General features: G+C 47.4%; 1 protein-coding gene across 2 annotated transcripts; it reads right to left on the bottom strand.

Moving 5' to 3' along the window:
* Nucleotides 1-257: 257 nt before the first annotated feature.
* Nucleotides 258-27,361, bottom strand: mecp2 (methyl CpG binding protein 2). Of its 2 annotated transcripts, none has more exons than XM_042002870.1 (6): nt 27,273-27,361; nt 10,194-10,383; nt 9,875-10,098; nt 9,597-9,790; nt 9,365-9,501; nt 258-4,744 (listed from the first exon to the last, which is right to left on the bottom strand). In XM_042002870.1, the coding sequence occupies exons 1-6, from the start codon at nt 27,302-27,304 to the stop codon at nt 2,234-2,236; spliced, it is 3,288 nt and encodes a 1,095-aa protein (XP_041858804.1). In that variant the 5' UTR covers nt 27,305-27,361; the 3' UTR covers nt 258-2,233. The 2 variants fall into 2 exon arrangements, with proteins under 2 accessions (XP_041858804.1, XP_041858805.1); XM_042002871.1 differs by lacking the exon at nt 27,273-27,361 and adding an exon at nt 10,782-11,126.
* Nucleotides 27,362-27,731: the final 370 nt, after the last annotated feature.

Here is a 27,731-nt window from a genome sequence, read left to right as displayed (position 1 = left end):
CGAGTCACACATGCAGGTAAATTCTTTGGCTAACACGTGGAAGTGTTGATCATCTGGAGACATTTACCCTCTGAAAGTCCGACTTAAACATGTGAACCAGGGCTGGTTTAAAAAAGTCAGTTTGAATCGAATCAAAGTGAATTAATCTAATATCAATTCATAAAAGTCAGAGACAGATTTTTTTATTTCCTTTTCCGATGACAACAGTGCTGCTACTGTGGTGTAGCTCTGCAATGCTTAGCAAGGTTTCCTATGTCACTTCCGCCCAATCAGCTTCTCTCTCAGAGATAATGCCACATTCAGATTTTTAAAATATCACTTGTAATAACTTTGTTTCTGGACACCAGATGATAAAAATTCTAAATGTAGGGCTTTAAAACTATTAGAAACTTAATGAGAATAAATGTTTTTTTTTTGTGGATTATGTTTACAGCTCTGATAAGGCACCTATATGCCCAAAACCAGCTTCTCTTTCTGAGATGATGCCAAATGTAGATGTTTTCACTCAGCACTGGAGTACATTCACCTGATACCTTTTTAGCTAATTACCTCTCACGTAAGCAGGTAACACTAAGACCATTGGCTCTTACGTTAGCAGCTAACGCTAAGACAGCAGGCTCTGATATTAGCAGCTAACGCTAAGACAGCAGGCTCTGATATTAGCAGCTAACGCTAAGACAGCAGGCTCTGATATTAGCAGCTAACGCTAAGACAGCAGGCTCTGATATTAGCAGCTAACGCTAAGACTGATCTCCCCAATGATCTGTCGAATATGCTCATTTAGAAGTGCAAGTAGACGCGTCAGATCAGATTATTACTCCCAGATATTTTGATGCTCATGTAAACAGGTTTTATATATTAAAAAAAAGTTATCTGAGAACGTCTTTAATATTCAAGAAAAACCGGCGTTACACTGCTGTGAGTCAAATGGAATCAGGAAATTGGTGGTGATACCCGGCCCTATGCTACAGCTCAGGTTCAGGAAGTGTAAGACGTACTGCTCGTTTCATTGTCATCTGGTCACCACCGGCAGAATCGTTCTGTTTTGAGTTGATGAAACCGCCTCAGGATGACAACACAGCCCCCCAGCATTATGACACCTCACCACTCGGACTCTGTAATCTGGAATTTCACACTTATTGAGCAGTTTTGTCAGTTCTCTGAGCACAGATGAAGCTGGACCAGAGCTCGGTCCAGGCTGGCCTCTGCGTACATGTGCTCTGGTTGAAGGCCTGCAGGGTCTCTGAGCGACATGCAGGCAGTTGATTATACAAACTGGAGGAGTGCAAACTGTTCCAGACATTCAACATGAATACATTAAAAATGAGTCCTTTCATTAAGACTAAGAACTAAAATAAAGCTACGAAGAAGTGGGTTTGGTTTGATATTAAAAGTGCTTCCTCTTGTAACAAAACATAACAGAAACAAATAAATTCATGAAGACCAGTTTTTAAAAGTCCTGGAAGAACAACTGGAAATACTTGAAGCATCAGTGAGGAGATTTTCTTCTGTCAGGGCGAACCAAGAACCCCCCACACTGTTCAAACATTTCAGACCATGTTCAGAATCAGGGCTGCATGGAGTCGGGATTTCAGTATAATTACTCGTAGTTCACCACATGTCTGAGTGGATTTAAACAAAAGGGAGGGAAGAAAATAAAACAGAGATTTCTAAGAAACCATTTTAAGGTGCAAACCACTGCCCCAAATCATTCAAGAGGCTTTCAGTCAAGGACCAGTTTCAGTAAGGGACTGTCAGTCAACAGGAGGTGTTTGGAGCTTTGAGTCAGACTGTCAGTAATATCAGAGTTTAAAGCTGAATAACAAAGACAAAACAATAAACTACTAAATAAAAACAAACAGAAAACCAGGTTATATTCTGGAAGCAACATTTCATCGGAGTAATGTATTAAGCATCGTTTTTAGTTCCAAACTACTCCCCCCTCCCCATGGAGACTAGCGGGACACAACAGCTGCCTTTTGATTATATATACACACACTTTATGTTGGGTTTTCCTTCCTTTTGTTTTTCCTAGAAAAAGACTCCATCTGTCATCCTCCAGCTGTCTCTCAGCCCAAGGCTGCTTCACAAATCCTGAACTTTAACGTCTCCAGACAGAATTAGACAGAGCAGATCAGTTCTTCCAGCTCCTTCTGTCTGAAAACCGTCTGACCACAGTCCTGTTCCACCTGGTGCTAAGTCAGTCGGCCAGGCTACCCATCAGTCCAACCAATCAGCTGACTCTTTCGCTTACAGCAGTCCGTGACTCTACGGTCTCTTCACGGCTGGGACACGGGACGGCGGACTGGGGGACGATGTCTCTAAGCTCTCTGCCCTCACCTGCTGCCTCTGGTTCTGCCCGTAGTCTAGCCCTACCATCAGCCCCAGACACTAGGCCAGCTCCTGCTACTCCAGGGGGTCCAGGAGGCACGGAGCTGAGAGGCCTCGAGGTGCTGTTTGACCCTCTGTCGCCTCCTGAAGACTCACTGCTCTCTGACGCTGTGACCACCTCCCCTCTCCCCTCCACCCCTCCACCCTCAATGCTGACGTCTCTCCTCAGGAGCTGACATCCTCGGTTAGGCCGCGTGGTGCTCAGGTCCTGGGGCTGTTCATTCTGGTTCTGCTGAGCAGGAACAAGGTTGGTCCTGGTTAGGCTTGATGATGTCTGGTGGAATGACAGATGCTGCCCATGAGGACGGGTAAGCAGAGAGTGGGGTTGGGGACACAACTGAGTTTGAATCCGCTGAAACTGTGGTTGTGCTTGGGATTGGGGAACTGGTGGCCTAGGCTGGGAGAGAGACTGTCTGGACTGTGGTCTGGACTGAGTCTGAAGTTGGTGTTGTGACAGGTATCTTGTTGGCAATTGAGGCGGCACCTGATGCTGAGGTTGCAGGTGAGATTGAGGTTGCACAGAGATCCTGGCTAGGGGTTGACCCTCAACTTGTGTTGGGGTCCTGGCCTGGGGTTGACCGTGAACTAGCGTTGAGGTCCTGGCCTGGGGTTGACTCTGAACTTGCGTTGAGGTCCTGGCCTGGGGTTGACCGTGAACTTGCGTTGAGGTCCTGGCCTGAGGTTGACTCTGAACTTGCGTTGAGGTCCTGGCCTGGGGTTGACTCTGAACTTGCGTTGAGGTCCTGGCCTGGGGTTGACCGTGAACTTGTGTTGGGGTCCTGGCCTGAGGTTGACTCTGAACTTGCGTTGAAGTCCTGGCCTGGGGTTGACCGTGAACTTGCGTTGGGGTCCTGGCCTGGGGTTGACCGTGAACTTGCGTTGAGGTCCTGGCCTGAGGTTGACTCTGAACTTGAGCTGAGGTCCTGGCCTGGGGTTGACTGTGAACTTGCGTTGGGGTCCTGGCCTGGGGTTGACCGTGAACTTGCGTTGGGGTCCTGGCTTGTGGTTGACCATGAACTTGTATTGGGGTCTTGGCCTGGGATTGGACCTGAGGCTGAAGTAACAGCTGGGACTGGGGCTGGGATAGTTTTTTGAGCTGGGTTTGGGTTTGAGATGGGTGCCTGGACTGGACTTGATGCTCAAGTGCTGTGGGGGATCGAGTTTGTGATTGTGGATGCTTTGTAAGAGGTGGATTAACGTTCAGGATGGGTGGAGACGGAGCTGGAGCATGCAGAGCCTGGAGCTGGGTTCGGTGTTGGGATGGAGAGTGGGCTGGCTGTGATTGGACTTTCTGGTAGGTGGACTGAGGCAGACTTTGGGTTTGGGGTAATTGGGGCTGTGGCTGGGGCAGCATGTGTCTGGTGGGAAAGGGCTGAGGTGGGGACTGTTGAGTTTGGGCTTGAGATTGGTTTGGGGGTTGGGTCTGAAGACGGGGTTGAGGGACAGGATGCTGAGATTCAGGCACAAACTTGGGCTGTGATCTGGAGGGAGTTTGTTGTGATAGTTGGGGAGTGAGCTGAGGAACAGTCTGGGACTCGACTTCGGTCTTGGACTGTCTGGAAGGTCCTTTGTGTCCAGAGGCTGGAGGGGGAGGAGGAGGTGGTGGCTGATCTAATGTAGAGGCAGAGGACTGTTGGTGGCGATGGTGATGGTGATGATGATGGCGATGGTGGTGATGGTGGTGGTGCTTGTGAGGTGATCTCTCCTTCCTTTTGTGGCTTTTTGTTGGGCTGATGCTACTACTGCTACTGCTACTCCGTCCACCTCCTCCTTCATCCTCGCATTCTCCCTCTCCTCTATCTCCAGTTGCTGTTTTCTCCTTGTGCTTCCGCCCCTTATGTGCCTTGTGTCCATGTGATTGGCTGTCATCCGAAGCAGAGGGCTGCTTCTGTGACTGTGGTTGGCTCTGTTCAGAAGGAGTAGACTGAGGTTCAGAGCTAAGAGCCTTCTCTGTTGTACCTCCCTCTTCTTCTGTGGTAGCCCTCCCTCCAGTGTCAGCTGCTGTAACCGTTGGGGTCTGAACACTCTCCATCTCCTCCACGGTCTCTCTTGTTTTGCGTTTTTTGATTGGCAGCGCTGTTTCCTGGACGACAGGTTTGGTGGAAGACTCCTTAACGGCTCTACGCTTGGCTTCTGCAGCCAAGATGGCAGCTGCAGAGTAGCTTTCAGCTGCTGAGCTACTAGAGACCGATGCCGAGGAAGTGGATGCTGTGGAAACCATTGATGCTGCTGAGGCCGACGCGGGTTTCCTGCCCCGCTTCTTTGGAGCAGTCTGAGGTTCAGGAGGAGGCTCTTGCTCTGATTTTCTCTTTCTCCCTGGACGCGATTTGGACACCAAGGCAGCAGGCACCACCTACAGGGGAAACACCACATCAACAAGAAGCATGCAGATCAGCATTACTGTTGGAACAACAATCACAAGCCTCAGCAACAACAACAGCGTGAATAAAGGAAGAACCTCCAGAGCGGGAAGTGGTTGAAGTAAGATGTAGTACTTGCATGTCTGAGGTTGTGGCTCTCTGTCATAAAATAGAAGATTACTTGGGCCAGACTAGGGGTGTCCCGATACACCTTTTTCACTTCCGATACGATATCGATATTGCAGCCATTAGTAATGGTCGATACAGATATCAATCCAATACGAAATGAGCACAAATCATAAAAAACGGCTTGATCAAGTAATATTACTCAAACAAAGAATCGTCAGCAACAGCAGGTTCGAGAAAATAACGGACCCGGTTTTACGAACCATGGGTTGCAGAAATTTGAATCTTAAAAAAAAACCTATACAAGTGAATTAAATAAATAATAAATTAGAGAACCCTGAAAAATAACATCAAAAAATCAAATATAAACAAAAAGTTATATTTTTAAAGTGCAAAATAAAAATTCAGTCACCTTAGTTATTTTATACCGTCAGTATATAAAACAGGGTGCCCCAGTCCAGTCCTGGAGGTCTACAATCCAGCAACTTTTAGATGCAACCTTACCCAGCACACTGAAGACATGAATGGCTCGTTACCAGGTGTCTGCAGGGCTGGATGGCATGTGGAGCAGGGAACTGAGCCGCTTGATTCAGGTGTATTGGAGAAGGGTTGCATCTAAAAGCCAGGACAGCAGACCTCGAGGACTGGACTTGATATAAAATGTATATATAACGAAGTGGGGCTCGAGGTGCCCGATCAAGAGTTTAAAGCTGACATGACTCACCACTGACGGCTGGTCATGGAGCACAATAAACTGGCCTTTCTTTTCTGTTATAGCTAATGCCTTTTTGCCATCCTGTGGGAGTTTGTCACTTTGCGTTGGCTGTTTGAAGGAGATGGAGGTTTGTTTCTGCACCTCAGTGGTCCTGTATTTTTACTTGTGCTGTTTTTTGTGATGCTGCTTCAAATGTGGGATAAGGTTGGACGTATGAACTTCCACGGCTGACAGCGCTGCTGCTCCGTGCTACTTTGCTAACACGCTGCAGGATAGAATCGAGTCGACTGCTTATATCGGAGATTTTCTTATGCAGACCGATGTAATCCAATACTGTTTTTGTTAGCTGATATCGGACCTATTTCTGATGTCAATATGGGATCGGGACACCCCTAACCCAGACCAGAGTTAAGATGCTGCTTTCGGCTGAAGAGATTAAGCATCTGGATGGGCGTTGATAACAGCAGTGAACAGTGGAGCAACAGCTTCTTGGCTCCTGGCGTCTGAGACTCCTCTAATTTAGGATTAGTGTTGTGAGGTACAGTTCAGGTCACTTTTTTTTGTAATTTCTTTAAAAAAAAAATGGAGTCAGAGCTAAAAGCTATGACAGGAATTCTGCAGATCCTGAAGATAGCGGTCTGCAGCCCAGAGGAACTGCTGAGTATTTTTACATGGACTCTTCAGACTTACCAGACTGGGGTGGCAGGGGTTGACGTTGGGGGTTTGGGGCGGTCGGGGAAGTTTGTTAAAAATCACAATGAAGCTAAACTTAGCTGAGTTTACTTAAATTAAGCTGGTGTTTTTTATGCTGATAATGATGAATTCATCATTTACACAGTTTTAGGGGAGATTTCTAAACATTGAAACATATGTTGTGTATCTGAAAAAGGCAAAAAAAAAAAGAAAAAAAGGGAGTTATAGGCCATATCGCCCAGCCCTATGCTAACATTAGCTTAGCACTCAGAGAGCTGCATCGCCACATCTCTGTGCTCCAGCTAAGCACTTGGAGGCCTTCATTGTGGTAACAGGACTTTAAACAGGCTAAACCAGGGGTGTCAAACTCTGGTCCGGTCTATAAAAGTGTCCTGAGACGACTGTTGTGCAGTGGTGCTGTATAAATAAAGCTGAACAGGATTGAACTGAATTGATCTGCGATGGACTGGTGGTCTAACCAGGATACCTGCTAATAGCTGGGATAGACTCCAGCTACCCCACAACCCTAAACCGGACTAAACTGGACTGAACTAGACTGAACTGCAGTAAACTGAACTGAACTGGACTAAATGGACTGAACTGGAGTAAACTGAGCTGGACTGAATTGGAGTAAACTGGACTGAACTGGAGTAAACTGGACTGAATAGAATCGAACTACACTGAATTGAATTGGCTCTCATGTCCGTTGCTACAACGTGGTTGGACGGCTGGTTTGGGTCCATATTAAGAACTGAAAAAACTGAAACTGTCATAATTATACCTGAAAACAAAATCTCACGTATTTCACCAAATCTTGGCGCTTTAGGCTCATTTGTCCAGCCGAGCCTCAGGAGTCATCACAGAAATGCATGATTGTAGACATCTGGTTGGAAATAGTTTCTTTCAACCAAGAAACAAACTCTGACAACTCTGGTGTCAAAGGCCATCAAGCTAAAAATGAATCAAAGCGCCTTTTATCCAAAAGGAGTTTTTCAAGGACTAACATGATACTTTCTGATTGTAGGTTTCTTTGTTCCCTTTGAGGTCTGAAATCTCCGGTAGGTTCTGGCGGGTAGATAAGTCCTCCGACTCTGCTGCAAGGATACGACGTCCAGGCATTATCAGTGACGCTTCAGCTGCAGTCACACAAATGCGCCATGTAGTACCTTCCTACAAGGGGGTGCTAAGGTGTGGTTGTCAAGGTGACTACTGTAAAACAATCAGAAAGTCATATCATGTATTGTGTACTCTCAACAGCGGCACCACATAGATCGGTCTGTTTTACTAGGTATAATAATATCTCATCTGTACATGCTTGGTTTCTGTGGTGGAAATTCAGGTGATTAATGAAAGGACCATCCAAAAGTAAGCTATGCCTGAGCTTGTTTTGGGGGGTTGAAATGTGGCTTACGGGCACATTAATCCCAGGATAGTCCAGGGAGTGGGTTCGATTGGGTGGGAGAGACAAAAAATGGCCGACCTTCCTTTGATTTGGTTAGTTTTCACACTGAACTTTACTGTACAAAACCACCTGGACAACATTTTGGAATTAAAACATCTGACCACTGGGGGGGCGATATTTCCTGAAACTACCTGAAAATCCGGCTCATTGATAGGCCAAGTCTGAAAACATCTTGTTCACCATCAGCAAACAATGGAACAAGAGTCAATTTCTGCAGTCTGGTTTCTGGTTTTACTGGACATCACTTCCTGTCTCTGCTCCTCTGGATTCTTCGTTTGCTTTCACACTGGAAGAGAACCAGCCAGGAGACCCCAGTTTAAAGTGAAACAGGGTTCGCTTCTTTGGTCTGAACCAGGAGACCCCCAGTTTTTAACCGGACCAGAGTTTGCTTCTTTGGTCCAAACCAGGAGACCCCCAGTTTTAACCGGACCAGAGTTCGCTTCTTTGGTCCAAACCAGGAGACCCCCAGTTTTAACCGGACCAGAGTTCGCTTCTTTGGTCCAAACCAGGAGACCCCCAGTTTTAACCGGACCAGAGTTCGCTTCTTTGGTCCGAACCAGGAGACCCCCAGTTTTAACCGGACCAGAGTTCGCTTCTTTGGTCCGAACCAGGAGACCCCCAGTTTTTTACCCGACCAGAGTTCGCTTCTTTGGTCCGAACCAGGAGACCCCCAGTTTTAACCGGATCAGAGTTCGCTTCTTTGGTCCGGACCAGGAGACCCCCAGTTTTTAACCGGACCAGAGTTCGCTTCTTTGGTCCGAACCAGGAGACCCCCAGTTTTAACCAGACCAGAGTTCGCTTCTTTGGTCCGAACCAGGAGACCCCCAGTTTTTAACCGGACCAGAGTTTGCTTCTTTGGTCCGAACCAGGAGACCCCCCAGTTTTAACCGGATCAGAATTCGCTTCTTTGGTCCGAACCAGGAGACCCCCAGTTTTAACCGGATCAGAGTTCGCTTCTTTGGTCCGAACCAGGAGACCCACAGTTTTAATCGGACCAGAGTTCGCTTCTTTGGTCCGAACCAGGAGACCCCCAGTTTTTAACCGGACCAGAGTTCGCTTCTTTGGTCCGAACCAGGAGACCCCCAGTTTTTAACCGGACCAGAGTTCGCTTCTTTGGTTCGAACCAGGAGACCCCCAGTTTTAACCGGACCAGAGTTCGCTTCTTTGGTCCGAACCAGGAGACCCCCAGTTTTAACCGGACCAGAGTTCGCTTCTTTGGTCCGGACCAGGAGACCCCCAGTTTTTAACCGGACCAGAGTTCGCTTCTTTGGTCCGAACCAGGAGACCCCCAATTTTTAACCGGACCAGAGTTCGCTTCTTTGGTCCGAACCAGGAGACCCCCAGTTTTAACCGGACCAGAGTTCGCTTCTTTGGTCCGAACCAGGAGACCCCCAGTTTTTAACCGGACCAGAGTTCCAGGGCTGGTTTAAAACAAACCGAACAGAATCAGTGTGAATGCAACCTGGGAGGGACTCTACCAGGAGCTACTGAAGTTCTCAATAAGGTGGTGGCATCAGGTTGAGACCTCACAGTACATTGTCATGCACGTCAAACTTGTGCTGTTTATTTTTCAGCTCCTAAAAATGAACAGATGACTGAAAGAAAGACCAGTAGTACCTTTGAAGTGGTTGGTGTGGGGCCAGTGGAGGACTCTGCTTTGCTAAAGGGCATTTTTACAAGCAGTTTGCCTGGACTCTTCTCAACCACCCGCTTCATGGCCACGCCTTCAGTAGCTTGCCGAATCTTCCCACTGCCTACACAAGAGAGTAACACACAACACATATGATGTAGGAATAGCTTAGTTTAGCATCATGACCGCATGTTAACTTTGGTGTCCTTATCGAAGTACCTTTAGGCCGCCCACGGCCTCGCCCTGATGGTTTCACCACCTTTGGTTTCTTGGGGGGCCGCTTCTCGCGGCGGGATGGGCTTCCACGACCAGTGACCGTGAAATCAAAATCATTGGGGTCAGTTGTTGTGTCACCAACCTTCTGGAAGTAGGCCATAAGTTCCACCTTGGAACGAAATGCCTTTCCCTCCGAGCTTCACAATAAGAAAACAACAGAGATCAACAGTGTCTGACTCTGTCCCATCATGGCAGACCAGCAACAGGTGGGTGTGGCTTACTTGATCAGGTAGACGTCAAACTTTCCCGCCGAGCGTCCAGACTTTCTCTGTTTCAGTTTGCGGGTCCAGCCTTCAGGCAACGTGGGGTCATCGTACAATGGTCCACGGTCCCGGATGACAGAGCGCCGCTGCCTGGGAGATCTGGCAGACTCCGATCCCGGTCCTGACCCCGACTCTGATGGACCTGACCCCAGCTCGGAGGGGCCTGCCACCAGCTCTGGCATCTGCAGTAAGGAAATGATATGGAACGTCTTTAACCACATTTACATCATGCAACTTTATGTAATAGTGTTTGGGATTATAGCCTCCAGAGCTCCACCTGGCTCTGTGGCTCCGCCTCTTCCTGTGACTGCTGCTTGGCCAGCGTTGCTGTGGCTTTCGTCTCTGCCCCCTTGATGGCATGGCGACGCTCTCTGCGAGCTTTCTTGGTCTTACTGTGGGACCTGGCTCTTTCTTTGCTGGGGGGGTGAGGGTTGATAGGCCCTTCCTCGCCTTCCTGCCCCTCCTCCCTGTGGGAACAAGACAATGCCGGTTCACATCTCACCCGCCATGTTTACATTATTAATTCCGAGCATATTTTAAAATAAACAAACAAAAGAACACTGCTAAATATGCCGGATCTAGCCAAAGGGCTTTTCATCTGTTGTCCCTCGCCACATCTTACAAAGGCTCCCTGGAATAGGGACAAACATAAAACAACAGGAACAGAGATGACATTAAAAACGAGACACCGTGGAGACAGGGCAATAAATGGCAGAAAAAATCAAACACAGTTGTTGATAAAAGTTCAGATAGGGCCAGACAGGAAGTCAGACACAAGAGCAGTATAAAAGCTTCCAGTAATTTTCAAAATAAAAGCCCTGTAAAGACTTGCGTTGCTGAACCATGTAAACATCACGCCACTAACCGGTCAGGGGGTCTCAGAGTTTGTTTCCATCGCGGACGACAAGACGTTTATCCTGGAAGTGGAGATTCTCCTGTGATTGATCTCGCGGATCCAGCTAGGCGGACTGAACTCGCGGGTGCTCCGCACCTGACGCGCTCCCGGTGGGGATTGACCTGCCAGGGAGGCCGGAACAAAACCGCGGTGCAGCCGGAACATGGCGCTCACGCACCCGGTAGAAAATAGGGGGTGGACATGAATGAAATGAAATAACACAACCTGAGCATGATGACCAGTCTCTGAGCCCAGCACTGCACTGCTTTACCTCTGACCCCAATCAGAATAAATCTTTCAGAAATGTGAAAAGATCCTCTCTTGTTTTTTGTTCTTCAGCTTCCAATAAAAAATTGGGTTAACGGGGCACACAAACATTATTCCATCCCTGCATGGATCACCAGTATCACTGAAACAGTATCACTGAACCAGTGTAACTGAACCAGTGTGAATGAACCAGCGTCACTGAACCAGTGTCACTGAACCAGTGTCACCATGCCAGTATCACCAGTATCACTGAACCAGTGTCACTGAACCAGTATCACCATGCCAGTATCACTGAACAAGTGTCACGGTACCAGTATCACTGAACCAGCGTCACTAAACCAGTGTCACTGAACCAGTATCACCATGCCCGTATCACTGTACCAGTATCACTGAACTGGTGTCACTGAACCAGTATCACCATGCCAGTGTCACTAAACCAGTATCATTGAACCAGTGTCACTGAACCAGTGTTACTGAACCAGTATCACCTTGCCCATATCACTGAACCAGTATCATCATGCCCGTGTCACTGAACCAGTATCAGTGAACCAGTGTCACTGAACCAGTATCACCATGCCAGTATCACTGAACGAGTATCACTGAACCAGTGTCACTGAACCAGTGTAACTGAACCAGTGTGAATGAACCAGTGTTACTGAACCAGTGTCACTGAACCAGTGTCACCATGCCAGTATCACCAGTATCACTGAACCAGTGTCACTGAACCAGTATCACCATGCCAGTATCACTGAACAAGTGTCACGGTACCAGTATCACTGAACCAGCGTCACTAAACCAGTGTCACTGAACCAGTATCACCATGCCCGTATCACTGTACCAGTATCACTGAACTGGTGTCACTGAACCAGTATCACCATGCCAGTGTCACTAAACCAGTATCAGTGAACCAGTATCATCATGCCCGTGTCACTGAACCAGTATCAGTGAACCAGTGTCACTGAACCAGTATCACCATGCCAGTATCACTGAACGAGTATCACTGAACCAGTGTCACTGAACCAGTATCACTGAACCAGTGTCACTCAACCAGTGTCACTGAACCAGTATCACTGAATCAGTGTCACTGAACCAGTCTCCCTGAACCAGTGTCACTGAACCAGTATCACCATGCCCGTATCACTGAACCAGTATCACCATGCCAGTCAATCAATCAATCAATCAATCTTTATTTATATAGCACTTTTCATACAAGAATGCAGCACAAAGTGCTTTCCATGGTTAAAACAACCCCCCTCCCCAACCCCCACAGATAACCCCCTCCCTCCCCGCTTGTGTACAAGCAAGCATACACATACACATACACACACACATACTTGCACATATTAAAAGACTAATGTGAGGTTGAGCACAGATGAGCCTGGTAAGGAAACACTATCACAGGGAGCCGTCTGCACCGGGAGCCGCCCACCGACCACGACCGCCATGACACCGACCCAGGGCACACGGCCAATTGAGAGGCAGAGGAGCCACCCAACTAGACCGAAAGAACCCGCAGGACAGAGCCGCAGCAGCCACAGCTGATGAAAGGCCCCCGGTGCAGAGAGCCCCCTCCGAGGAAACACTGGGAAAATAACCTAAAAATAATATAAACAGAATCAGTATCAGTTCAGTATCACTGAACCAGTGTCACTGAACCAGTATCACTGAATCAGTGTCACTGAACCAGTATCACTGAACCAGTATCACTGAACCAGTGTCACTGAACCAGTATCACTGAACCAGTGTCATTGAACCAGTGTCAGTGAACCAGAATCACTGAACCAGTATCTCTGAACCACTGTCATTGAACCAGTGTCAGTGAACCAGTATCACTGAACCAGTGTCACTGGACCAGTGTCACTGAACCAGTATCACCGTGCCAGTGTCACTGAACCAGTATCACTAAACTAGTATCACCAAACCAGTATTACTGAACCAGCGTCACTGAACCAGTGTCACCGAACCAGTATCACCATGCCTGTATCACTGAACCAGTCTCACTGAACCAGTATCACCATGCCAGTGTCACTGAACAAGTGTCACGGAACTAGTATCACTGAGCCAGCGTCACTAAACCAGTGTCACTGAACAAGTATCACCATGCCCGTATCAATGAACCAGTATCACTGAACCAGTATCACCATGCCAATGTCACTAAACCAGTATCACTTAACCAGTGTCAAAGAACCAGTGTTACTGAACCAGTGTCAATAGACCAGTATCACCATGCCAGTGTCACTAAACCAGTATCACTGAACCAGTGTCAATGAACCAGTGTTACTGAACCAGTGTCACTGAACCAGTATCACTGAACCAGTGTCACTGAACCAGTGTTACTGAACCAGTGTCACTGAACCAGTATCACCATGCCAGTATCACTGAACCAGTGTCACTGAACCAGTATCACCATGCCAGTGTCACTAAACCAGTATCACTGAACCAGTGTTACTGAACCAGTATCACCATGCCAGTGTCACTAAACCAGTATCACTGAACCAGTGTCAATGAACCAGTGTTACTGAACCAGTGTCACTGAACCAGTATCACTGAACCAGTGTCACTGAACCAGTGTTACTGAACCAGTGTCACTGAACCAGTATCACCATGCCAGTATCACTGAACCAGTGTCACTGAACCAGTATCACCATGCCAGTGTCACTAAACCAGTATCACTGAACCAGTGTCACTGAACCAGTGTTACTGAACCAGTATCACCATGCCAGTGTCACTGAACCAGTGTTACTGAACCAGTGTCACTAAACCAGTATCACTGAACCAGTATCACTGAACCAGTGTCACCGAACCAGTATTACTGAACCAGTGTCACTGAACCAGTATCACCATGCCAGTATCACTGAACCAGTGTCACTGAACCAGTATCACTGAACCAGTGTCACTGAACCAGAATTACTGAACCAGTGTCACTGAACCAGTATTACTGAACCAGTATCACTGAACCAGGATCACCATGCCGGTATCACTGAACCAGTGTCACTGAACCAGTATCACTGAACCAGTGTCACTAAACGAGTGTCACTGAACCAGTATCATCATGCCAGTGTCACTAAACCAGTATCACTGAACCAGTGTCACTGAACCAGTGTTACTGAACCAGTGTTACTGAACCAGTATCACCATGCCAGTGTCACTAAACCAGTATCACTGAACCAGTGTCAATGAACCAGTGTTACTGAACCAGTGTCACTGAACCAGTATCACTGAACCAGTGTCACTGAACCAGTGTTACTGAACCAGTGTCACTGAACCAGTATCACCATGCCAGTATCACTGAACCAGTGTCACTGAACCAGTATCACCATGCCAGTGTCACTAAACCAGTATCACTGAACCAGTGTCACTGAACCAGTGTTACTGAACCAGTGTTACTGAACCAGTGTCACTGAACCAGTGTTACTGAACCAGTATCACCATGCCAGTGTCACTAGACCAGTATCACTGAACCAGTGTCACTGAGCCAGTATCACTGAACCAGTGTCACTGAACCAGTGTCACTGAACCAGTGTCACTGAACCAGTATCACCATGCCAGTATCACTAGACCAGTATCACTGAACCAGTGTCACTGAGCCAGTATCACTGAACCAGTGTCACTGAACCAGTGTCACTGAACCAGTATCACCATGCCAGTATCACTGAACCAGTGTCACTGAACCAGTATCACTGAACCAGTGTCACTGAACCAGTGTCACTGAACCAGTCTCACTGAACCAGTATCACCATGCCAGTATCACTGAACCAGTGTCACTGAACCAGTATCACTGAACCAGCGTCACTGAACCAGTGTCGCTGAACCAGTATCACCATGTCAGTATCACTGAACCAGTGTCACTGAACCAGTGTTACTGAACCAGTGTCACTGAACCAGTATCACTGAACCAGTGTCACTGAACCAGTATCACTGAACCAGTGTCACTGAACCAGTATTACTGAACCAGTATCACCATGCCAGTATCACTGAACCAGTGTTACTGAACCAGTGTCACTGAACCAGTATCACTGAACCAGTGTCACTGAACCAGTGTTACTGAACCAGTGTCACTGAACCAGTATCACCATGCCAGTATCACTGAACCAGTGTCACTGAACCAGTATCACCATGCCAGTGTCACTAAACCAGTATCACTGAACCAGTGTCACTGAACCAGTGTTACTGAACCAGTATCACCATGCCAGTGTCACTGAACCAGTGTTACTGAACCAGTGTCACTAAACCAGTATCACTGAACCAGTATCACTGAACCAGTGTCACCGAACCAGTATTACTGAACCAGTGTCACTGAACAAGTATCACCATGCCAGTATCACTGAACCAGTGTCACTGAACCAGTGTCACTGAACCAGAATTACTGAACCAGTGTCACTGAACCAGTATTACTGAACCAGTGTCACTGAACCAGTATCACCATGCCGGTATCACTGAACCAGTGTCACTGAACCAGTGTCACTGAACCAGTATCACCATGCCGGTATCACTGAACCAGTGTCACTGAACCAGTATCACTGAACCAGCGTCACTGAACCAGTGTCGCTGAACCAGTATCACCATGTCAGTATCACTGAACCAGTGTCACTGAACCAGTATCATCATGCCCGTGCCACTGAACCAGTATCACTGAACCAGTGTCACTAAACGAGTGTCACTGAACCAGTATCATCATGCCAGTGTCACTAAACCAGTATCACTGAACCAGTGTTACTGAACCAGTATCACCATGCCAGTGTCACTAAACCAGTATCACTGAACCAGTGTCAATGAACCAGTGTTACTGAACCAGTGTCACTGAACCAGTATCACTGAACCAGTGTCACTGAACCAGTGTTACTGAACCAGTGTCACTGAACCAGTATCACCATGCCAGTATCACTGAACCAGTGTCACTGAACCAGTATCACCATGCCAGTGTCACTAAACCAGTATCACTGAACCAGTGTCACTGAACCAGTGTTACTGAACCAGTGTTACTGAACCAGTGTCACTGAACCAGTGTTACTGAACCAGTATCACCATGCCAGTGTCACTAGACCAGTATCACTGAACCAGTGTCACTGAACCAGTATCACTGAACCAGTGTCACTGAACCAGTATCACCATGCCAGTATCACTGAACCAGTGTCACTGAACCAGTATCACTGAACCAGTGTCACTGGACCAGTGTCACTGAACCAGTGTCACTGAACCAGTATCACCATGCCAGTATCACTGAACCAGTGTCACTGAACCAGTATCACTGAACCAGCGTCACTGAACCAGTGTCGCTGAACCAGTATCACCATGTCAGTATCACTGAACCAGTGTCACTGAACCAGTGTTACTGAACCAGTGTCACTGAACCAGTATCACTGAACCAGTGTCACTGAACCAGTATCACTGAACCAGTGTCACTGAACCAGTATTACTGAACCAGTATCACCATGCCAGTATCACTGAACCAGTGTCACTGAACCAGTGTCACTGAACCAGTATCACCATGCCAGTATCACTGAACCTGTGTCACTGAACCAGTATCACTGAACCAGCGTCACTGAACCAGTGTCGCTGAACCAGTATCACCATGTCAGTATCACTGAACCAGTGTCACTGAACCAGAATCATCATGCCCGTGTCACTGAACCAGTATCACTGAACCAGTGTCACTGAACCAGTGTCACTGAACCAGTGTCACTAAACGAGTGTCACTGAACCAGTATCATCATGCCCGTGTGACTGAACCAGTATCATTGAACCAGTGTCACTGAACCAGTGTCACTAAACGAGTGTCACTGAACCAGTATCACCATGCCCGTATCACTTAACCAGTATCACTGAACCAGCGTCACTGAACCAGTATCACCATGCCAGTGTCACTAAACCATAATTACTGAACCAGTATCACTGAACCAGTGTTACTGAACCAGTGTCACTGAACTAGTGTCACTGAACCAGTGTCATTGAACCAGTGTCAGTGAACCAGTATCACTGAACCAGTATCACTGAACCAGTGTCATTGAACCAGTGTCAGTGAACCAGTATCACTGAACCAGTATTACTGGACCAGTGTCACTGAACCAGCGTCACTGAACCAGTGTCACTGAACTAGTATCACCTTGCCCGTATCACTGAACCAGTATCATCATGCCAGTATCACTGAACCAGTGGACTGAACCAGTGTCACTGAACCAGTATAACTGAACCAGTGTCACTGAACCAGTGTCACTGAACCAGTATCACCATGCCAGTATCACTGAACCTGTGTCACTGAACCAGTATCACTGAACCAGCGTCACTGAACCAGTGTCGCTGAACCAGTATCACCATGTCAGTATCACTGAACCAGTGTCACTGAACCAGTATCATCATGCCCGTGTCACTGAACCAGTATCACTGAACCAGTGTCACTGAACCAGTGTCACTAAACGAGTGTCACTGAACCAGTATCATCATGCCCGTGTGACTGAACCAGTATCATTGAACCAGTGTCACTGAACCAGTGTCACTAAACGAGTGTCACTGAACCAGTATCACCATGCCCGTATCACTTAACCAGTATCACTGAACCAGCGTCACTGAACCAGTATCACCATGCCAGTGTCACTAAACCATAATTACTGAACCAGTATCACTGAACCAGTGTTACTGAACCAGTATCACTGAACTAGTGTCACTGAACCAGTGTCATTGAACCAGTGTCAGTGAACCAGTATCACTGAACCAGTATCACTGAACCAGTGTCATTGAACCAGTGTCAGTGAACCAGTATCACTGAACCAGTATTACTGGACCAGTGTCACTGAACCAGCGTCACTGAACCAGTGTCACTGAACTAGTATCACCTTGCCCGTATCACTGAACCAGTATCATCATGCCAGTATCACTGAACCAGTGGACTGAACCAGTGTCACTGAAACAGTATTACCATGCCAGTATAACTGAACCAGTGTCACTGAACCAGTATCACCATGCCAGTATCACTGAACCAGTGTCACTGAACCAGTATGACCATGCACGTATCACTGAACCAGTGTCACTGAACCAGTATCACTGAACCAGTGTAACTCAACCAGTATCAACATGCCAGTATCACTGAACCAGTGGACTGAACCAGTATCACTGAAACAGTATCACCATGCCAGTATAACTGAACCAGTGTCACTGAACCAGTATCACCATGCCAGTAACACTGAACCAGTGTCAGTGAACCAGTATCACCATGCCCGTATCACTGAACCAGTGTCACTGAACCAGTATCACTGAACCAGTGTCACTGAACCAGTGTCAGTGAACCAGTATCACTGAACTAGTGTCACTGAACCAGTATCACTAAACCAGCGTCACTGAACCAGTGTCACTGAACTAGTATCACCTTGCCTGTATCACTGAATCAGCATCATCATGCCCGTGTCACTGAACCAGTATCACTGAACCAGTGTCACTGAATCAGTATCACTGAACCAGTATCACCATGCCCGTATCACTGAACCAGTATCACTGAACCAGTGTCACTGAACCAGTGTCACTGAACCAGTATCACCATGCCAGTATCACTGAACCAGTGTCACTTAACCACTATCACTGAACCAGTGTCACTGAACCAGTATCACCATGCCCGTATCACTGAACCAGTGTCACTGAACCAGTGTCACTGAACCAGTGTCATTGAACCAGTGTCACTGAACCAGTGTCACCATGCCAGTATTACTGAACCACTGTCACTGAACCAGTATCACCATGCAAGTATCACTGAACCAGTGTCACTGAACCAGGGTCACTGAACCAGTATGACCATGCCAGTATCACTGAACCAGTATCACTGAACCAGTGTCACTGAACCAGTATCACCATGCCGTATCACTGAACGAGTGTCACTGAACCAGTATCACCATGCCAGTGTCACTAAACCATAATCACTGAATCAGTATCACTGAACCAGTGTCACTGAACCAGTGTAACTGAACCAGTATCACCATGCCAGTATCACTGAACCAGTGGACTGAACCAGTGTCACTGAAACAGTATCACCATACCAGTATAACTGAACCAGTGTCACTAAACCAGTATCACCATGCCCGTATCACTGAACCAGTGTCACTGAACCAGTATCACTGAACCAGTGTCAGTGAACCAGTGTCAGTGAACCAGTATCACTGAACCAGTGTCACTGAACCAGTGTCACTGAACCAGTATCACTGAACCAGCGTCACTGAACCAGTGTCACTGAACTAGTATCACCATGCCTGTATCACTGAACCAGCATCATCATGCCCGTGTCACTGAACCAGTATCACTGAACCAGTGTCACTGAACCAGTATCACCATGCCCGTATCACTGAACCAGTATCACTGAACCAGTGTCACTGAACCAGCGTCACTGAACCAGTATCACCATGCCAGTATCACTGAACCAGTGTCACTGAACCAGTATCACTGAACCAGTGTCACTGAACCAGTATCACCATGCCAGTATCACTGAACCAGTGTCACTTAACCACTATCACTGAACCAGTGTAACTGAACCAGTATCACCATGCCCGTATCACTGAACCAGTGTCACTGAACCAGTGTCACTGAACCAGTATCACCATGCCAGTATCACTGAACCAGTATCACTGAACCAGTGTCATTGAACCAGTGTCACTGAACCAGTGTCATTGAACCAGTGTCACTGAACCAGTATGACCATGCCAGTATCACTGAATCAGTATCACTGAACCAGTGTCACTGAACCAGTATCAGTATCTAGTTAGTATCTGCTAGCACTAGATTAGTTTTAGTCTCAGCAGCTCCTCAGCTCCCAACATAGAGCTAGCCACATCAGGATCCAGTCTACCTGACCAGAACTGATCAAATCCGATTATAATCCGATTAACGATAACAGTAAAGTATCACATCATTTCACCTTGACATGAAATATCATGTCACGTCCCATCATGTCATCCAATTAAATCATATTAAATCAATAAAGCTTTCACATACCAGAAAGTTCTGCACAGCTAAAATAACAGCACAAAATAGGCAAGGCAAGGCAAGGCAGTTTATTTGTATAGCACATTTCATGTACAGGACAATTCAAAGTGCTTTACATAAAACAAAGACATTACAGATATTTAGAATAGTAAAAGGCATCAACACATAATCAACACATAATCACAATAAAATAATAAATTACATTAAAATGATTAAAAGCAAGATAAGTTAAAAAAAAGTTACCGTGCAGATTTCATGCATAGACATGAGAAAAGAAAAGTTTTTAACCTGGATTTAAAAATGTCTACATTTGGGGAAAGTTTAATCTCCACTGGCAGTTTGTTCCATTTGTTTGCAGCATAACAGCTAAATGCTGCTTCTCCATGTTTAGTCTGGACTCTGGCCTGGACTAGTTGACCAGAGTCTTTGGATCTAAGAGCTCTGCTAGGTTTATATTCTCTGAACATATCACAGATGTATTCTGGGCCTAAACCATTCTGGGATTTGTAAATGATCAGAAGGGTTTTAAAATCTATTCTGTGACTGACTGGAAGCCAGTGTAAAGATTTTAAAAACTGGTGTGATGTGTTCAGATCTCTTAGTCCTGGTTAAAACTCTAGCAGCAGCGTTCTGGATGAGCTGCAGATGTTTAATGCTCTTTTTAGGAAGTCCTGTTAAAAGACCATTACAGTAATCCAGTCTACTGGAGATGAATGCATGGATGAGTTTCTCTTGGTCTTTCTATAAGACCATATAAAATAAAATAATAAAATATAAAATAAATAAATCATCAATAAAATAAACAATAAAAGACAAAAGGGAAAAGATGGAAAGCCTGGCCTGATGATGGTGCTCTCAGGAGGAAAAGCCAATACAAGGGGACGAGTTTTTAAAAGAGATTTAAATTCTTTCAGGGTTCTGGCAGACCAGAAAGATGGAGACCGTTCCAGAGTTTAGGGGCTGCCGAGTCACGAGTCCGCCATCGTTCTTCAGCCCTCAGAGCTCTACAAGCACGGTGCAGAAGCTCAGACCGATGGGGAGGAGCCAGAACATTTAAACATTTAAAAGCAAAATTTTAACAGAAATTGTAAAAGAGAGGCAGCCGGTGAAGGGAGCGCGGAACTGGAGTCATGTTCTCCCACCGCGTGGCCCCCGTTCATCTCCATCCAGGGTTTAACGTCCAGCAAGCATTTCTCTAGCTTCTCTGTGCGTCCAGCTCCAGCAGGTTTTAAAAGCAGGTAAATCTGGATGTCGTCTGCATAACAAAGAAATGAAAAAAAGGACCCCAGACGAGGTAAAGTGAAAATAAAACAGGGCCTAGGATGGAGCCTGGAGGTGGGGCACGGAGGCGAGCACTTGATGGCTGGACCTTTGCCCATGGGGCCCGGTCGGGCTCAGCCCAAAAGGGTGACATGGGCCTCCCCTCCCGTGGGCTCGGGTCGGGTGCAGTGTGAACTGGGCAGCTGCCAGAGGCGGGGACCCTGGCGGTCTGATCCTCGGCTGCAGAAGCTAGCTCTAGGGACGTGGAATGTCACCTCTCTGGCGGGGAAGAAGCCTGAGCTGGTGCACTAGGTTGAGCGGTTCCTTCACATCAAGTTCCTTCAAGTCACATTCCTTCACGTCACATTTCTTCACGTCACGTTCCATCCCATCATGTACGTTCCTTCACGTCACGTTCCATCCCGTCATGTACGTTCCTTCACGTCACGTTCCATCCAGTCATGTTCCTTCACGTCACGTTCCATCCCGTCATGTACGTTCCTTCAAGTCACGTTCCATCATGTCACGTTCCTTCAAGTCACATTCCATCACGTCAAGTTCCTTCACGTCACATTCCTTCATGTAACGTTCCATCCCGTCACGTTACATCACGTCCCGTTCCATATCGTCATGTACGTTCCATCAACATACGTTCCTTCAATTCACGTTCCATCCCATCGCGTTCCTTCACGTCACGTTCCATCACGACACGTTCCTTCACATCACGATCCTTCACGTCACGTTCCATCCCGTCATGTACGTTCCATCAACATTCGTTCCTTCACGTCACGTTTCATCCCATCGCGTTCCTTCACGTCACGTTCCTTCAAGTCACGTTCCATCCCTTCATGTTCCTTTAAGTCATGTTCCTTCACATCACGTTCCATCCCATCGCGTTCCTTCACGTCACATTCCATCCCGTCACGTTCCATCCCGTCACGTTTCTTCACGTCACGTTCCATCCAGTCACATTTCTCAAGTCACGTCCCATCACGTCACGTTCCATTACGTCACATTCCATCCAGTCACGTTCCTTCAAGTCACCTTTCTTTATGTTATGTTCCTTCAAGTCACGTTCCTTCACGTCACCTTTCTTTACGTTATGTTTCTTCATGTCACGTTCCTTCACATCCTGTTCCATCCAGTCACGTTCCTTCACGTCACGTTCCATCCTGTCACGTTCCACCCCGTCACGTTCCTTCAAGTCACGTTCCATCACGACACGTTCCTTCACATCACGATCCTTCAAGTCACGTTCCTTCACGTCACGTTCCATCCCGTCATGTACGTTCCATCAACATTCGTTCCTTCACGTCACGTTCCATCCCATCGCGTTCCTTCACGTCACGTTCCTTCAAGTCACGTTCCTTCAAGTCACGTTCCATCCCTTCATGTTCCTTTAAGTCATGTTCCTTCACGTCACGTTCCATCCCATCGCGTTCCTTCACGCCACATTCCATCCCGTCACGTTCCATCCCGTCACGTTTCTTCACGTCACGTTCCATCCAGTCACATTTCTCAAGTCACGTCCCATCACGTCACGTTCCATTACGTCACATTCCATCCAGTCACGTTCCTTCACGTTCCTTCAAGTCACCTTTCTTTATGTTATGTTCCTTCAAGTCACGTTCCTTCACGTCACCTTTCTTTACGTTATGTTTCTTCATGTCACGTTCCTTCACATCCTGTTCCATCCAGTCACGTTCCTTCACGTCACGTTCCATCCTGTCACGTTCCATCTCGTCACGTTCCTTCAAGTCACCTTTCTTTACGTTATGTTCCTTCAAGTCACGTTCCTTCATGTCATGTTCCATCACGTCACGTTCCTTCACGTCACGTTCTTTCACGTTATGTTCCTTCATGTCACGTTCCATCCCGACACATTCCTTCACGTCACATTCCATCCCGTCACGTTCTTTCATGTCACGTTCCTTCAAGTCACGTTCCTTCACGTCACGTTACATCACGTCCCGTTCCATATCGTCATGTACGTTCCATCAACATACGTTCCTTCAAGTCACGTTCCATCCCGTCACGTTCCTTCACGTCACATTACATCCTGTCACGTACCATCACGTCACGTTCCATCCCATCATGTACGTTCCATCAACATTCGTTCCTTCACGTCACGTTCCTTCACGTCACGTTCCATCCCGTCACATTCCATCACGTCACATTACATCCTGTCACGTACCATCACGTCACGTTCCATCCCGTCATGTACGTTCCATCAACATTTGTTCCTTCACGTCACGTTCCATCCCATCGCGTTCCTTCACGCCACGTTCCTTCAAGTCACGTTCCTTCGAGTCACGTTCCTTCATGTCATGTTCCATCACGTCACGTTCCTTCACGTCACGTTCTTTCACGTTATGTTCCTTCATGTCACGTTCCATCCCGACACATTCCTTCACGTCACATTCCATCCCGTCACGTTCCTTCATGTCACGTTCCTTCAAGTCACGTTCCTTCACGTCACGTTACATCACGTCCCGTTCCATATCGTCATGTACGTTCCATCAACATACGTTCCTTCAAGTCACGTTCCATCCCGTCACGTTCCTTTACGTCACATTACATCCTGTCACGTACCATCACGTCACGTTCCATCCCATCATGTACGTTCCATCAACATTCGTTCCTTCACGTCACGTTCCTTCACGTCAGGTTCCATCCCGTCACATTCCATCACGTCACATTACATCCTGTCACGTACCATCACGTCACGTTCCATCCCGTCATGTACGTTCCATCAACATTTGTTCCTTCACGTCACGTTCCATCCCATCGCGTTCCTTCACGCCACGTTCCTTCAAGTCACGTTCCTTCGAGTCACGTTCCTTCACGTCGCGTTCCTTCACGTCACGTTCCTTCACGTCCTGTTCCATCCAGTTACGTTCCTTCACATCACGTCCCATCACGTCACGTTCCTTCACGTCACATTCCATCACGTCACGATCCTTCACGTCACGTCCCATCGAAAAAAATACGTTTTTTCGAAATTCCTCCTGAGGACCAGACTGGACCATCTCAGGGGCCAGTTTTAGTCGCAGGGCCACATGTTTGACACGCCTGACCTACAGAGGTTCCAGGTTAAAGCTCCATCATGCAGAGAAGAAGCCAGATGAACAGGATCCAGAACCAGCTTCTTCCATCTTCTCTGGACCAAAGCTCATTTAAAATGGTCTGAGGCAAAGTGGAAACCTGGATGAAGATGTGAACTAGTTTGTGGAAAGCATGGACGGCGTGTCCTGCAGACTAAAGAGGAGAGGGAGCATCCAGCTTGTTACCAGTGGACAGGTGAAAAGCTGCATCTCTGATGGGATGGGGCTGCATTAGTGCCTATGGCGTGGGCAGCTTCCACATCTGTGAAGCTCCATCAATGCTGAAAAGTACATGGAGGTTTTAGAGCAGGGGTAGCCAATGTTGGTCCTCGAGGGCACCAATCAGGCAGGTTTTCCAGATTTCCGTGCTCCAACACACCTGACTTAAACTAACGAGTCATTGTGGAGACCCTTATAGGCTGTTGGATCCATTTAATTTGAGTCAGGTGTGCCAGAGCAGGGAAATCTGGAAAACCTGCTGGATTGGTGCCCTCGAGGACCAACGTTGGCTACCCCTGTTTTAGAGCAACATCTGCTCCCATCCAGACAACGTCTCTTTCAGGGAAGACCTTGCAGATTTCAGCAAGACGATGCTGAACCACATCCTGCATCCATCACAGCAGCATGGCTTCACAGGAGAAGAGTCCGGCTGCTGAACTGGCCTGCCTGCAGTCCAGACCTTTCACCAGTACACAACATCTGGAGCATCATGGAAGCAGAAATTCAGCAACCAAGGTCCAGGACTGTAGAGCAGCTAGAATCCTGCATCAGACCAGAATGGGACAACATTCCTCTCCAAAAACTCCAGCAACTGGTCTCCTCACTTCCCAGATGTTTCCAGACATGTTAGAAGAGGAGATGCTTCACCATGCTGAACACCACCCTGGAACTACTTTTTACACCGTGCTGAACATCCCCCTGGAACTACTTTTTACACCGTGCTGAACATCCCCCTGGAACTACTTTTTACACCGTGCTGAACATCCCCCTGGAACTACTTTTTACACCGTGCTGAACATCACCCTGGAACTACTTTTTACACCGTGCTGAACATCCCCCTGGAACTACTTTTTACACCGTGCTGAACACCACCCTGGAACTACTTTTTACACCATGCTGAACATCACCCTGGAACTACTTTTCCCACTGTGCTGAACACCACCCTGGAACTACTTTTTACACCGTGCCAAACACCACCCTGGAACTACTTTTTAGACTGTGCCGAACGTCACCCTGGAACTACTTTTTACACCGTGCTGAACATCACCCTGGAACTACTTTTTACACCGTGCTGAACATCACCCTGGAACTACTTTTTAGACCGTGCTGAACATCACCCTGGAACTACTTTTTACACCGTGCTGAACATCACCCTGGAACTACTTTTTACACCATGCTGAACACCACCCTGGAACTACTTTTTACACCGTGCCAAACATCACCCTGGAACTACTTTTTACACCGTGCCAAACATCAACCTGGAACTACTTTTTAGACTGTGCTGAACATCACCCCGGAACTTCTTTTTACACCATGCCAAACACCACCCTGGAACTACTTTTTACACCATGCCGAACACCACCCTGGAACTACTTTTTACACCATGCCGAACACCACCCTGGAACTTCTTTTTACACAATGCCGAACGTCACCCTGGAACTTCTTATTACACCATGCCGAACACCACCCTGGAACTTCTTTTTACACCATGCCGAACACCACCCTGGAACTACTTTTTACACCATGCCGAACGTCACCCTGGAACTTCTTATTACACCATGCCGAACACCACCCTGGAACTACTTTTTACACCGTGCCGAACATCACCCCGGAACTACTTTTTACACCGTGCCGAAAATCACCCTGGAACTACTTTATACACCGTGCCGAACACCACCCCGGAACTACTTTTTACACCGTGCCGAAAATCACCCTGGAACTACTTTTTACACCGTGCCGAACATCACCCTGGAACTACTTTTTACACCGTGCCGAAAATCACCCTGGAACTACTTTATACACCATGCCGAACATCACCCTGGAACTACTTTTTACACCGTGCCGAAAATCACCCTGGAACTACTTTTTACACCGTGCCGAACATCACCCTGGAACTACTTTTTCCAGGCGTGTTGCTGCATCAGATTCACTATCAGCTCATATTTTCCATCACGTGGCAGAGCTGGAGGTGAAATCTCCATCCATGACTCAAACTGAGTGAAACAGATTTTAAATATGTTGTTTTGTTATTGTTGTTTGTTGTGTTGTTTTGGTGCTGAAGCTGCAAGTGGAGGCTCACCACAGGAACAGGAAGAGAGTCTCTTAACAAACTGGGACACGTGCGCGTGCACTGACACGCGCTCCATCGCGCAGGCTCTGTTGCTCAGCGGCACTACGGCAACTGCCTGCTAACAGCCTGGTAATGAGCTAACTGTGAGGCTGCATCGGGCTGTTAATTCGGGCCACTGATAAGCTGCGTGTGCGTGTCTGCTGGGCAGCTAGCTGCCCGTTAGCCTGCTTGACAGAGGCGGGTGGAAACATCCCCGCTAGCCGCTGGTGGGACGGTAGTTGCGGATATACGGCCACCTATCTCCGGCCAGACTTTCTGGGGAGTTGTGTGCAGGTCAAACCGGGCCAGTGGCGCGCGGGGAGCGGGCTAAGCTAAGGCTTCGATCTGCTCCGGCTAAAGTACAGACTTAGCAGTAAGTTGGTGACGTATTCCCGCTAACCCCGCTCCGCGGAGACAGGCCGGGGTTAATATCAACGCACTTTGACTTCGATAAAACGCACGACAGAAAGGGCTCAAGAGGCTCGGAGGAAGCAGCAGGCGTCACGCTGTAAAGGAGGATGAAATGTTAAAATCACTTACAGTCTCTCCTCTCCGCTCTCCACGGCGGCCATTTTTATTTAAATAAATAATTTTATATTAAAAAAAAGCTTCCAAACATCTCAGCGCCCTCCTGCTGCACCCCGCCCCCTCCGTCAGCGGTCAAACACCGCGAGATCTGAACTGAAATGGGCTCCATACACTGGCACAGGGCGGCGTAGTCCCGCGAGAGGTGAACCCTGTGACGTTCTGGTCGAGGCGTTCACAGCCGCTCTGTCGAAACTAACACACACCTTTCTGCTGTTACACAGGCACAATTTATAATCGATAATCAATCTTATTCCAACACAGATAACTCACCAATAAACACAGAAAGCAGAAAAGTAATCAAAATTCATAAAATTAACAAAGAAATAAACTTAGAAGAACATCACTCATAAAATAGAGTAATGAGTAGAAATTAGCTTGAACGCATCAAACAGCATACAGTCAGCAGGGGCC

This window comes from Melanotaenia boesemani, chromosome 13, assembly GCF_017639745.1.
Source record: "Melanotaenia boesemani isolate fMelBoe1 chromosome 13, fMelBoe1.pri, whole genome shotgun sequence".
Lineage (NCBI taxonomy): Eukaryota > Metazoa > Chordata > Actinopteri > Atheriniformes > Melanotaeniidae > Melanotaenia > Melanotaenia boesemani.
Note: the sequence above shows the minus strand (reverse complement) of the source record. Positions and strands in the feature narration are given on the sequence as shown.